This window comes from Macrobrachium rosenbergii, chromosome 46 (genome assembly GCF_040412425.1).
Source record: "Macrobrachium rosenbergii isolate ZJJX-2024 chromosome 46, ASM4041242v1, whole genome shotgun sequence".
In the NCBI taxonomy this organism is placed as follows: domain Eukaryota; kingdom Metazoa; phylum Arthropoda; class Malacostraca; order Decapoda; family Palaemonidae; genus Macrobrachium; species Macrobrachium rosenbergii.
This window is the reverse complement of record NC_089786.1, coordinates 15,733,165-15,746,857: the sequence shown is the minus strand read 5'-3', so window position 1 is coordinate 15,746,857 and position 13,693 is coordinate 15,733,165. Positions and strand designations below refer to the sequence as shown.

The window sequence follows — 13,693 nt, the reverse complement described above, 5'->3', positions numbered from 1 at the left end:
TGTTATCTGATAATCACAGTTAACTCAAAACTCCCTTTGTCATAGGTTTCATTTTTATCAAATTAAATTATTTTACTATAACTACAATCATGATTTCCTTGACTGATAAAGATTCTTAAGTGTGCTGTGCTTCATAAAAAATGTAATCTTTTCCTGTATCTTTCTGATTTCCCCAGCCCACTCGATCATACGTCCTAACATTATTTTTCCTAGTGAATGAGCAATAGGGACATGCAAAGAAGTTATACATTCAGAGTTTTTACTAAGAAACATTATCCTCGGTACAGTATATGGGATTACTGTACAGTACTATTATAAATGCATTCAACAAGAGAACTAAACTTTCATATGGCTTGCCCAAAGGATTAATTCCTGAATGAAGGCAATGCAACTGGGGTTGAAAGGATGCTACAGAGGGTCAGACAGGATGAACAACTCCTTATAGAATAATAATTTCAGGTCAGGTTGATTAAGAAATTTACCTGTAGTGTATAATGAAAAAGGGCAACTCAAAGATAAACAAACTAACTTCTTAAATCATTACCGAGACTGAAGGAACACTGTTCATATACAAACTAACTTCTTAAGTCATTACCGAGACTGAAGGAACACTGTTCATATCTGTCTGGTAATTTTTTCAGGCCATCATATGTATTGCATGCAGACCATATCTCTAATCATTACGCTTACATATAATCACCAAGAAAATGATCCATTTACCATAAATGAGAAGACATCTCAGCAAAATGGGACCGAGTTCATCTATTAATTTCTACGAAGAACAAGAACACAATAATATCAGTTAAGTCAAAACGATAACTTTACTCATGTATACAAAGTAACTGAAGATATATAACACTGTGTACAGTACTTACAAGGATATTTTGTCGAGCTAAATATACATTGTCTATCGCACCACTAATTACAACTGTAGACTTCCTCAGAGGATGCACATTCATGTCACTTGTATCAGGGAATGTGATTCTGTATAAAGAATAGATACTGAACATTATCAAATGAATCAATAGAACATTACAAAATTCTTACGACTATGTACTATATGTAAATACTTTTTCTAGCTAAATATAAGCTTTATGCACATGCAAGTACACAAAGTGAGCATTAAATGGGCAGCAGTATTATGTTATTTTACTAGTACCCTTGCAAAGATAAAAATGAGCATGTTTGCTTATTTGCAGAAATCATAACTTACTATATCAATTAACAGATGTTTCTCATCCTATGTTCGCCATTAATACACTGTGCTATGAAACGTCAGTGTTTCAACACAACTCCATCACTCATATATATGAAGATTTGTGGTCTTTGAATGTCCTCAGGCAACACTTTTGCTTGTCAGGCAGATCATCCCCAGAAAAACAGCTCAATCAGCTTATAAGGCCCTCTTGCAACTCGAGATCAAGGTGCACAAGGTTTTCATCTTCCCTGGCTTTCAAGTTAAAATACATGGCTGAGGCCATTCATATAGGACAAAGGCGCAACTTCGCATTGTCAAAACACCTTTGTAAGGGTTTTATTTATGACACATTCACTTAAATCATTTACTGTGAACTGGGTTCAGCTTGTCAGTTCTGATTTGATGCTGAACTATATATACAAATTTAAAATGCTGAACTAAATATCTGACTTTCTAATCTAAAAACAGAGCATTTGCTTTGTATTGTGATCCCTGGTTGATCTGCCAGCTCCCCAAAGCTTGGTAAGCTTGTTTTTATCAAGCATAATACTTTTAAGTGCGTAATTTGTGCTCTCCTGTTCAAGTATGTACCACAGATTAAACCTATGAACTTACAATAAGGCTGATAGGTAACAGATTCTTCCCCAGTTCAGTGTCCTTATAAAGTATAACTGTTTTTGCTTTTCTGCGTAAAATTCTGCATAGAATACGTCAAGGTAATAATCATCATGCATATAATTCTCAACACCCACCAGCTGGGCTAAATATAGTTTTATTAAAATTATTAAATGCAACTTTACTATTTTACTTTTACAATTGCAGTGTCACTGTAACAGCTAAACTGAGGCAAACAATTCACACATATTTAGTAATGCCTGTGTATATGGTGCAGTCCTCTAAAATTACATTAATTAAATAACTTGGAAAGTCATATGATATGCAAGTATACAGGGTAAACAAGAATTTTCACAATAAGCAGGGCTATAAATGGCATTGCATTACATTGATCTTATGACCTTATGACTGACACTGTGCCCTCCACAAAAAAATGTGGTTTTCAGAATTTTGGATAAGGAATAAAAAAAATTTAATCTCTTCCCCATTTCATAGTACAGTATGTACTTCCTCTTTTTAGTTGCCTCAGTATTTCTGGGCTTCTACTGTGAACCTCTGGCATAAAACCAATTTGACAATTAGTGATCACACAATTTTTCTTTCCTCCAGCACCTTTGCCAATGCCCAAATGCACCCATCTCACCACTGAGATACTTATAAACTAAGCAATGCATCAGCAGAAGAGGAGAATGGGGTAAAATGAGGTCAGGGAGACAGTGTTTGGTCATGATTTACAGGACTTCTATAGGCTTAGAGACCAAGTGCTCAAGTGGAATGACATTGAAAGGAAAGGAATGCAGGAATAATTATATAAATATACATACAAGTGAAATATATATAATGTATGCAAGTACAATATATACATTACCGTGGTTCATAAATATGTGTACAGTACTTGGCAGCATGGGTAAATATGCACACTGTGTATATACAGTATACACAAAAATATTAAAAGGGTTAAAGGGAAAAGATAACCATATGGCAATGGATGAAACTGTCAAGGGAGAATGCCATTTGAATACTCCATAATTTGGTAGTAGCGAAAATGACACTATCAACCTGAGCAAAAAAATAGGTAAACTTCTTCAATTATTTCATAGGAGAACCAGAAATCCAATACTACTACTACAGGCGTGGCCTACTAAATGTGGAGAAAACTAGGAAACTATATTGTTAAAAAATCTAATACAATCATGACAAACTTGAATGAAACATTATAGGAAAAAATTATAAATATCATACTCACTTTGTAGCTGTGCGCTGCATAATGCGTTTCAAAGTCTCATTATTACGTCCTAAAACAAAAGTATGATGTTGTGGAGAAATCTCCAAGCTCATCTGAACAGGCATTTGTTTCTGGAAAAAAAAAATTTAATTTCAAAAGTCAAGATACAAAAAGGATCAAACCTCTTATACTTTTCTATTGCAGATGTAGCCACAAAAAAGCTCTGAAGTAATTTTTAAAATCTATTCCAAATACTCTATCAAGTATTACACTACTGTACTATAAAAATATGAATCACACAATCAATTTCATGTGACAGTGGCCTTCATATTAAAAGAAAAAGTGATTCTCTCAGTATGGTCCAATTTTTTGAGGACATGATATCTTGTAAGAGATTAATGAGAAAAGTTTTAGGCCAAAAACAACTACCACATACATGTTATTCCTGTTTCCATGTGCTTTTTAAGAATGCAGCCACAGTTCTCAAAGCATTTGGGGGGGGGGTTGCTTAACTTATCAAGTCAGTCGATGTTAAGCAATCATGGTAAAGAACAGAATTTGCTGTGAAAATTCATGTGAACGATTGAGATGTGATTTTGATGTGAATAACTGTAACTGAGAGATTACACTTGAGTATTTTATAAATATTGCATACAATAAAAAAAACCTGCATTTTCAGATGAAGGGGATAGGGTTATGAAAAATTGCATGCAACTTTGTCTGGACTGGACACAGGTTTTGGTGAGTAAAATACTGTGCTTACAATCAAGTTTTCAAGTTTAATGCATGTTCTGTGGACTGCAGGTGGGTGGGTGGGTTAGGGTCTCTTTCCTCTTTAACCCTTGAGGGACGGATTGCTCCTCAGTGTGAAGTAAAACAGGTTTGGGGAGGTGGACGGGTTGAGCTTCAGTGTGAAGCAGAATTACGCACCACTGTTATGGTAATAACGATTCGAAACAAAGGTGCCAATACTTCTATATGCTATAAATTCACTAATGGCAACTTTTATACAGACATGAGAGTTAGGCCAGTATCAGTAATGCTCATGACTTCAAGGGGGGAAGTACTGCATCTCTCTTTCTCTCATGAGTCTTTTTGTAAATTTGCTTGTAAATATACGAAGGGGTTGCTGTTTTTTTTTGTTTTTGTCTTTTACGATAGTATGTCAGTTGTAAATGTAATTTCACAGAGAAAATTGCAAAGAAATATTAGAAAAGCATGTAAAAGTGAAAAAAAAAGTTACTGAATCTTCCTTCTCGTAAATTTATGTGAATATTTTACAACAAATATGCCAAAAATTTGTTACTGCTTTTATTTCTGATCTGTTTTGATATTGTGTGAGCAGTAATAATAATTCTACAAAATACAATAAATTTATTTATTGGGAAAAACATATACAGTACAAGTTGGTAAAATTTGCAATTGTCTTGTAAATGAAGCCCCACAAGGGGTTGTAAATAGTCACTTTCAACTTCTCCTGGAAGGTAGGGAAAATTTTTTAGAATTTTTTTATTTATACAGTGTGAATGTATGTGTCATTCTTTTCCCATTGCTGTGATTTTTTTTTTTTTATTTTGCCGACCTCAAAGTTTCCCAGGTCTGGGGTGCTGCACACTGATGAATTATGCCGTCCCTTAAGGGTTAATGCAATAGTAATTTAAAATATTTTTCCTTACTGGTAATGATGAAATGCAACCCGATCAGGACCAACAATATAAAGTTTATAACAACACAATCCACTTTAGCATTAAAAAAAGAACATGCTACTTAAGTATACATATATCAAAAATGTTCCAAAACAAATTCTAAACTTACAGCTAATGTATCACAATATGCTTGTAAAATGCAAAGGGTAGCTTCCTTTACACGGACCGCATCCAACTCATCTCCCCTCACTGACCCCACAATCATGGGAGTAAGATCATCTGTTACTTTCAGATCAACCTGCAACATATTCGAACATCTGACACTTAGAAGCTTATATTTTTAATTTTGAAGATTAACAGAAACACTAACTCTTGAGAGGCAAGGACTTGAAAATAGAAAAGTTTAATTCACAAATAAAAATCTCAAACAAATCCTTTCAATTCAATCCAAAACATTATATAAAAATTGGCAAGTCTGAAAAACCTACAGCAATTACTTTCACAGAGATAAAATTATTTTCATGAACTAGGCAGGTTAAGTACTTACCTTCAAGGTAAACTAATTTTTGGACATTAGATAACCTGATCACCAATGCCAAAGATTAACTCATCACAACGCTTCCTACATATATGTAATCAGAGTACTGTACTGATATATTCTGATTACATATCTCCACTGTACTGCAACTAGCAACTTCTAAATCTGTCCTTGCTTAGTGCCAATTTCCCATTTTCCTGAAATTACTTGTTACAACCTTATCAAATGGAATCTTTTTATTTGCCAATATTACTGCTGATTAACTTGTCAAAATAAGAAAATTACTAATCTAAAATACCTACCAATGATGCCTAATAATATACAATTGAATAAGATGAAAAACTAGTACTAGACTAACTAGATATAAAGTTGCACCATAAAAATGATGCTCACCACCTATTGAAGATCTCTGCATTACCAGATACCAGCCTAGTGGATGACATCCCTACTCTTGAAGGAGTAGCTTGAAGGAATACAACTCAAATGAGAGAAAATAGGCAAGAACTGAAGTAAAAATGTTGCACATGCCATCAAAGTACTTACCTGCACATTATATGTATTTTGCAGTTGTTGTATGAGCAAACTGGGATCTGATATGTTGATGAATTGAGCACTAGCAGAGAGAGAAAACGTGAACACTAGGGGTGTTAAATTTCTTATACATGCCCTGGCTTCTTCCAAGCCTGACAAATCATCACCCCGGCCATTTATGGATACCAGATTGCTCTTCCTCACCTCACTGTTTTTGTTGCCATCTGGAAAATGAATGCTCACACCTGTGGAATAACGAGGTTCTTGAACTTAAATGTACACAGGCCTGGTGATCATGAGAAGTTCTTTTGTCACATGGAGGGCACAAAGTTAAAAATCAATATATTGAATATTTAATAGTATTATCATCATGAAAAATTATAATGTACAAAACAATATAGATGTACGGTACTAAACAAAATTTTACAGCTGCAATAATACAGAACAAACAACTTCCTATCCTGACAAGTAAGTAAATACTCATCGCTTTCTGGGAAGAAAGTGCTTATATCCAGATCCATTACAGTACAGTACATAAAACTGAAATTAAAAACCACACCAACTATGAAACCATTGGTATAAATCTGATTACCTAAGGAAATAGTGCACCAATATAGTACTACATTTTCTTCAGAGCATGAAGTCCACATTGCTCCACCAGATCTTTTTGAGGTCACTGACTCCCTTACATTTACCTGCCCATTATTTGCTCTTGGTACTGCACAAATATCTGCTATTCCTCTTAAAGAATGTAAAGAGTGATGCTCAAAAATCATCAGAGGTATGACATACATACTATAATCTATCACACTTCTATTATTCTCTTCAGGTAAACTGAAGCCACAGTTACTTGCCTGGTGGAAAGTTTTACCAAATACATGACACCAGCATGTTAATGCCAAACAAGAGAGCCAATACTACTGCAGCCAAACTGGGTGTAATTCTTTTGAAGAAATCATCCTTTCAAGACTTCAGCCCAAAAGGCCTTCCTCCTAAGTGAGCAGGCCCTTGAGTTACACAATCACCAGGCAGAAATGTTCATTAGTGACATATCTTTTCTTTGCCAGGGAAGTGGTCCTCTACTGCTTGATGTTTGTTGAGGCCAAGTGAAACCCCCACATAAAAGACTACTCTGCTCTGTATCTCTGAGGACAGGGTCACATTAGCAGAAGACTCCAATTAAGAACAAGTTTTGCATCTTACTTTTTGGGAGTGCTGGGTCGATGAAGTGCTGAAGAAACAACCATTATGGTAACAAATCCAACAATCTTTTCACAAAAGATATTCAGGAAACATGACTGGTCAGATGCCAGCAATTTTCAATTTCAAGATCATGGCCATAGTGCACTAGGCCTGGTAACATCTGAAATGTCCTCATTCCTGAGTATGCCTGCCAGGTACGAAGTCTATCCAAATACGGGGTCTATCACTATATGAAACTTACGGCCACAGTTACAGTTTTTTTATAAAATCAATGGAACTGGGACCCATAATTTCACCTTTTGGCAAAGCCCTTAAATAAAACTAATGTAGATTAATAGACAGAATTGATGAACATCCCCCTTCATGCACATTTGTGATACCAAGTTTAACCGAAATCCCCTAAACCACTAAGGGCTAGCTAAGCTTGACAAGACAGTCTAACAGACTGACTAAAGGCCTTACAACAAAAACTAGTTGCTCATGACTAAACTATGTAACTGAACTGTCTTTATGAAATTTCACCCTTTCCCTCATGAACATTCAGACCATAACTGAAAATATATAGGTAAAAAGTTCCTGATCTTTCCTAATTAATTTACACAATTTCAATAATCATAAAAGTTAGTATAAAAAAAAGATGTGTGCTCCTTATTTAAGCAGAAACTCATCCCATAACACTGACCATGAAAAATTAAATTTACTGTGTTATCCCAAATTCATTCTTTACTTTACCTGTACGTTTTACAATAGGTTGGATGGTGTTGCCACCTTTGCCAATAAGGTGAGAATGATGTACCCATGACACGTCAAGTTTCATGGTCACTTTACTGTGGGGTTCCAATTCATGTCGAACCATTGCTCCAGCAATCCGAACTGCCTCAGGTTCACCAACCACCCGCACATGAGGGTCTAAAAAGAAAAATAAATACATGAGCAAACCAGTACAGTATTTCTGATCACATTTGTTTGTTCATATTTAATTTTCCCTGCGTTGATCCTATTGTACAAGCATGATTATAAACATTTTACACTGCCATGGTGGTAATAAATCACTGCATTAAAAATTCATATTTTCACAAATACAGGAACTTGCAAAAGCAAGTTCAAATACAAGTAGACAACCTACTTAAAAGGAAACAAGAAATATTACCCAAACCCTAGATTTTACCATTAAGAATTTGAATGATAGAACATACGAAAAACAAAATATGGAGGTACAGTATTCTCTTACCACGCCCTTTACAGTATTGGATGAGGTTTACTGAGAAATCAACAGTCAAGGAACCAAGGGATAGCAGCATGACAGCTGGAGTCAAACATCATGTGGCTCAGTGTGGGGAAACAAGTGAGGTGGAGGCACGTCCCAGGGTGCCAAATCATCTGATGACATCTGTCCCTCTACTGAAGCCACCAGTAAAGAACTGGTACCCACAATTTCCCCTTTAGGCAAAGCCCTCAAATAAAACTAATGTAAACAATACAGACGTGAGTTTACATATTATGCAATGCCAGCTAGAAACTTCAAGGAACATACCTTACAAGTCCTCCTATATGTATTGAGACAAAAAGATTGAAAAGCCAAATGAGCTATAAACACATTCGGGATGACGTTGGCAAGTATTCAAAGTCATGTCAATACCACTTACAAAACCTACACAAATAATACAAAGCTTCCACAGTATATACTGTACTGAGATCTGTCCAATTTTTACAATAGCAAACCACAATATCTCCATACAACACAGACAGTGAAGAAAAAATAAAATAAAAGCCATGAATTCACTGGGAAAAAATTGGGAATTTTGGGCTGTCGAGTACAAAAATATGAAGCGATAAAATGTACAAGCATAGGCAAGCCAACACAAAACCAAGAGGGATGTTACATTATTAAAATATATGGAAATGCAAGAAAACAAAAACCATTAATGAACAAACTGGTGAAAAATTAAGCAAATAAATTAACTGCCCTTACAGTATCCTGCAAGATGAGCATGTCAAAGAACACCATACAAAAAAGAAATACGGTATAATAGTTAACACAACAAGGACAACCACAATTTAAAATATAAACTGTATACTCACTATCCTGAGAACCTAATAGGGGAGCAAGGTTAAAAAATTGGTGAATGATCCAAAAATATTAAACAGATATTCTTCATACTGAATAAAAGAGTACAAGACACTGATTCTAGTTAAGTAAAAGTCCCCAGCTAACAATTTTAGTAAAGAGCCATTTTCTGTAACAATGGCATTAAAAAAAATCCCTGTCATCAATGGGTATTCTGCCCTTGAATTAAACTGTGTACTTCACAATATATAACTCCTAGAACTGCTTACTGTATACACAGTACAAAGAAACAGTAAGTAATGCCCAATGAATATAGGCTGCTTGCAATGGTTACAATACCTTGCCAGCTGTTATTTCTAAAAATCACACCATTTCCAATAGGACATCACATTTATGAAGGCTCACTATACACTAAATTCTAAGTACAATTACACTGCCACTCTTAAAACTTGACGTCCCATGTCACCCGTGTTAGATGACAGTGATGGATAATAAAGTTATAAGAATGAGAATGAACTCCTATGTTCCATACCGAATCCCCTTGCCTCTAATAGTATACTGTACCCTCGATAGCATAGCCTCTGTTCGTCCTCAAAAGGAGTTTCTCACTTGGTCCCTAGAGGAGCTCCATAAGTAGGCCAACCAATTTCAAAGCATTCTCTTCTAGTTGGTCTTGGTCAGCATAGTGCATGTTGACACTGATGTGTATCGGACTCAAGACAAGGGGGCTACAGCAGCTGCCTAGGTTCAATTCCTATTAACCTGCAGATGTGGCAACAGAGAGTTGCGCGATGATCATTATTGTGTGAACCACGCACCCCACACCAGACCACCTCTCATTATTCTCTGATCTCCACAACAATTAACAAGAATCTGTGTGTGTACAAGTGCTCCTAGATCATATTTTGGTAGTCATGGAAGAACCAAACTCTGAAGGAAGTTAAGTGCACAGTGTTAAGTCCCAGTGGAAAGTTTTAGTTTTGAAAAATTTTTTAGGTGGTAGTTTATTGCATTGAATTTGAGAGCCGGTGTCTCTCGCAGAACAAGAATTAGGTTTGTTTTAATTGTTTACAATACCATTTTTGCTAGCCGACAAACAATGTTTAATCATACTGAAGTAATACTTTTGAAGTGTTGTTCTTAAAGACCTTTGGTATATGACCTTCTATCTTAGTAGTTATCTGGGCTACTTAGTAAATATGCTAAGCTACTTCCTTTTCAATTAGTAATAGCCTAACCGTTCATACAGCTATGTAAAGCCATAGCAAACTTTCGATCATGCTCAACTTCCAAACCTTGTTGTTGAGTAAAACTAATTGGTTAATTATAGTACTTACTTACTGAACTGAACAGTTTTTTATGATAATGTTCCCTATTTAGCATTAATACCAGGGTACTTAACAATGGACTCGAGATTTTCATCTTCCTAAACCAAAGAAGGTTCATTATGACTTATCATACAAGCCTCCAGTCACCTCTAAAGGATACTCTCAACAACAGAAGAAAGACCAGCAGCTGCAGTACAAGCATCCCTTTCGAAGAGTGCAAAGATGCTCATACTGGGGAAAAGGAAAATCAACTCCTAAAATGCCCATTAAAGGCGAGAGAAGAATTTGTGCCCAATCGGAATTGTACGGTCAAGGGGTTGTCTTCTAACGCATCACAAGCAATGGAAGTCCTACCCTTGGGGGGGACAGTGGTATCCTAAAGAGGCTAGGATGGAAATGGTGTCATCCTTCCCCCCACCCACCCATATATATTTTTACCAAGAACCAAACCCCTCTTTAGAAGATTACACACAAAAGGCCCTTCTAAAGGGAGCCATAGAGAAACATATATTCGCCACTAAGCACGTCTCTTCAGTGTCCCCAAGAAAGATTCCTCCGAATGGAGGGTGGTCCTTGACCTATCAAAATTGAACAATCACACTGTCTGCCACAGTTTCCAGATGACTAGCACTGCCCAAGTATGTTCAATCATTCCACAAGGGACATGGATCATTTCTGTGGATCTAAAAGATGTTTACTGGCACATCTCTATCATTGTTCCTTTCTGCCCAAGAGTTTTTACAAAATTAACAACAGTATGTAGTTGTCCAAGAACTAAGAACAGAAGAAATTCAACTGGTAGCATACCTAGATGACAGGCTAATCAGGGGCCCCATCAGAGAAGTGTGTTTACGAAGCCTAAGAGTGGTAGTCAACAGGCTCCAATAAAAAGGCTTTCTAATAAATTGGAACAAATCCAGCCTTACACGCAGCAGATGCCTTCAGCAGCTGGGACTTCACAGCCAATTGTCTCTCCCCACCAATACTCCAAACAGTATTGGGAAGGACCTGAAAAGGTTCCTTGCACAGCCCAGAGTTTCCAGACATCAGTTGGAGCGCATGATAGGCCTGTTACAGTTTGCATCTGTGGAAAAAAAGATTCGCGTTCGACTTCATCAAAGGACCAAAGAAGTCAGAAAGTTGAGGACGTGCCATATCAACTTTCTGGAGCTGATGGCTGTCTTCCTGTCTCTCAGAAAACTGAAACCTCCAGAAGGGACACACATTTTGTTGGTCCTAGACAACAGGACTGCAATGTCCTGCATCAAGAGGCCGTGCACACATTCCTCTCCTCTTATTGCAGTAATGCTATCCATCCTTTGGATGGCGCAAGCAATGAAGTGGCACTTTTCTGCAATTCACCTCACAAGGTCTTTCAATGTAATAGCACTCTCTATCAAGGGATAAAGAACCTCAATTGAGTGGATGTTAAACAATCACTCTTTTCAATTTGTTACCAACATGCTTCCACATCTGGATGCAGTGGTGTTGTTATGGGGGTATGGGGATGGGGTCCCCAAGTCAGATGCTTGGCCCGCCCCCCAAGGTTGAAACTCCCTTGTAGCTAAACTTTAACTCTTTGATGGTCAAAAGCAGAATTATAGTTATAGGTTTTTAACATATATGACATGTTTGTTCATGATATTTTGATCCAACTTAATGTTACCAACTTATGTATGAATAACTGAAACTATAGTTACAATTTCGAATAAGTGCAAACCAATTTGCTACTGCTGCTCAGAGTTAATTTCCAGGGAGAGGAGATGAAGAGGGAATGGGAAAGGTTGAAATTTTGAAGAGATTCTGGGGGGTCACAAGTCTTTTGTGTTACTGATGATATGCACTATTTTTATATATTTATATGACAAGGACATCATACTATAGTTGAAAATTAAAACTTGATAGTAGAAATTAGGCTAGAGTTGAATATAAGTTTGTGAGGAAATTTATATTACAGTACTCGATACATTTGCATATAGTAAAGAGTTGAAAATTGAAAATTGAGCTCTATAATTTCAAATACAGGTTTACTAATTACTAAACCTATTATTATCCTTCATTCACATAAATATATACATTCAAAAATAGTATATTTTACTAATTCCAGAATTGGTACATTAGTTTTGTGTAATTTTCTTTGGCGCCCCAAAAAATATCTTGACCCTGCCTGGGCCCCTGACTGATGGAATGCCAGCTACGCCACTTTCCTTAAGTGGACCTGTTTGCCACATGCAACTTCCAGTGTATGTACCTCTGAACCTGGACAACCAAGCAATAGTGAGAGACACATTCTTACACAACCAGAGCAAATAGAGGATGATATACCTTTTTCCTCCACCGAACAAACTTCTAATTTTCAACGGAAGAGCTTACTTATTAGCCCCAAACCTGCCGAACAGGCATTGGTTCCTATTACTTAAACAACGGGCGAAGCACTCAATTCCATTAACATCCACTGTTCTATCCCAGACAGTAGGAGGGAAAGTCCTCTACACATCCTCCTTTCTGAACCGAGACCTTCACGTAAGGATTTTTTAATCGTCTAACATGAACACTACCCATCCAACATTGCTAGGTACCTACTTCAACAACGAGCGAAGCACTCAATTCCATTAACATCCACTGTTCTATCCCAGACAGTACGAGGGAAAGTCATCTATGCGTCCTCCTTTCTGAACGGAGACCTTCACGTGAGGATTTTTTAATCGTCTACCATGAAAACTACCCATCCGACATTGCTAGGTACCTAGTGCAGAAACTACAGACATCATCTCTTCAACAATATCAGTCTGTATGGAGAGTATGGTTACATTATACCGATGCTGAGAGCCCAGGTGAGAGCTCTGTTGAAACCCTTCTACATTTTCTTATACAGTATACTCTTTTGAAGACAAGTGCCTTGCTGTCACAATAAATCGTGGCATACAGGGCAGCACTGTCAGAACCCTTGCTTTATGGATTTGGTATTGATTCTGACATAGAAATTGTTACTTCACTTCTCCGGTTTTTTGCATTGCAAAAACCTGCTCCTGCAAGGCTCCCATTACTTGGTCCCTGAATAATGTGCTTAGGCTTTCATCATCCCCTCAATTCAGTGGGCCCATTACAACTACAAGTCATATGCTGCAAAAGGGACTCTTCTTGACTGCTTTAGCATCAAGAGCTCACACTAGCGAACTGGGCTCTCTTCAGACAGGGAGCTACATCACTCATACAGCAAACCATCATTTACTATTGTCTTCTGGATCATCATTCCTGACCAAGAATGAGAACCCTTTAAAAGAGCAAATCTATTCTGATAAGGAAACTCAGTTTGTCAGATAAAACACTGCACCCAGTTG

At 36.9% G+C, this 13,693-nt stretch overlaps 1 protein-coding gene across 31 annotated transcripts in view; it reads right to left on the bottom strand.

Moving 5' to 3' along the window:
• The window catches only part of LOC136830241 (protein bicaudal C homolog 1-like), a 115,779-nt gene that overhangs the window by 25,598 nt on the left and 76,488 nt on the right, over positions 1-13,693 (bottom strand). For all 31 annotated transcript variants that reach the window (XM_067089571.1, XM_067089567.1, XM_067089568.1 and 28 more), the window contains 5 exons: positions 7,689-7,865; positions 5,766-5,998; positions 4,854-4,982; positions 3,060-3,169; positions 876-984 (listed from right to left, as the gene is read on the bottom strand). In XM_067089571.1, the coding sequence (XP_066945672.1) occupies positions 876-984; positions 3,060-3,169; positions 4,854-4,982; positions 5,766-5,998; positions 7,689-7,865 (758 nt within the window). The remainder of the gene's footprint in view (positions 1-875; positions 985-3,059; positions 3,170-4,853; positions 4,983-5,765; positions 5,999-7,688; positions 7,866-13,693) is intronic.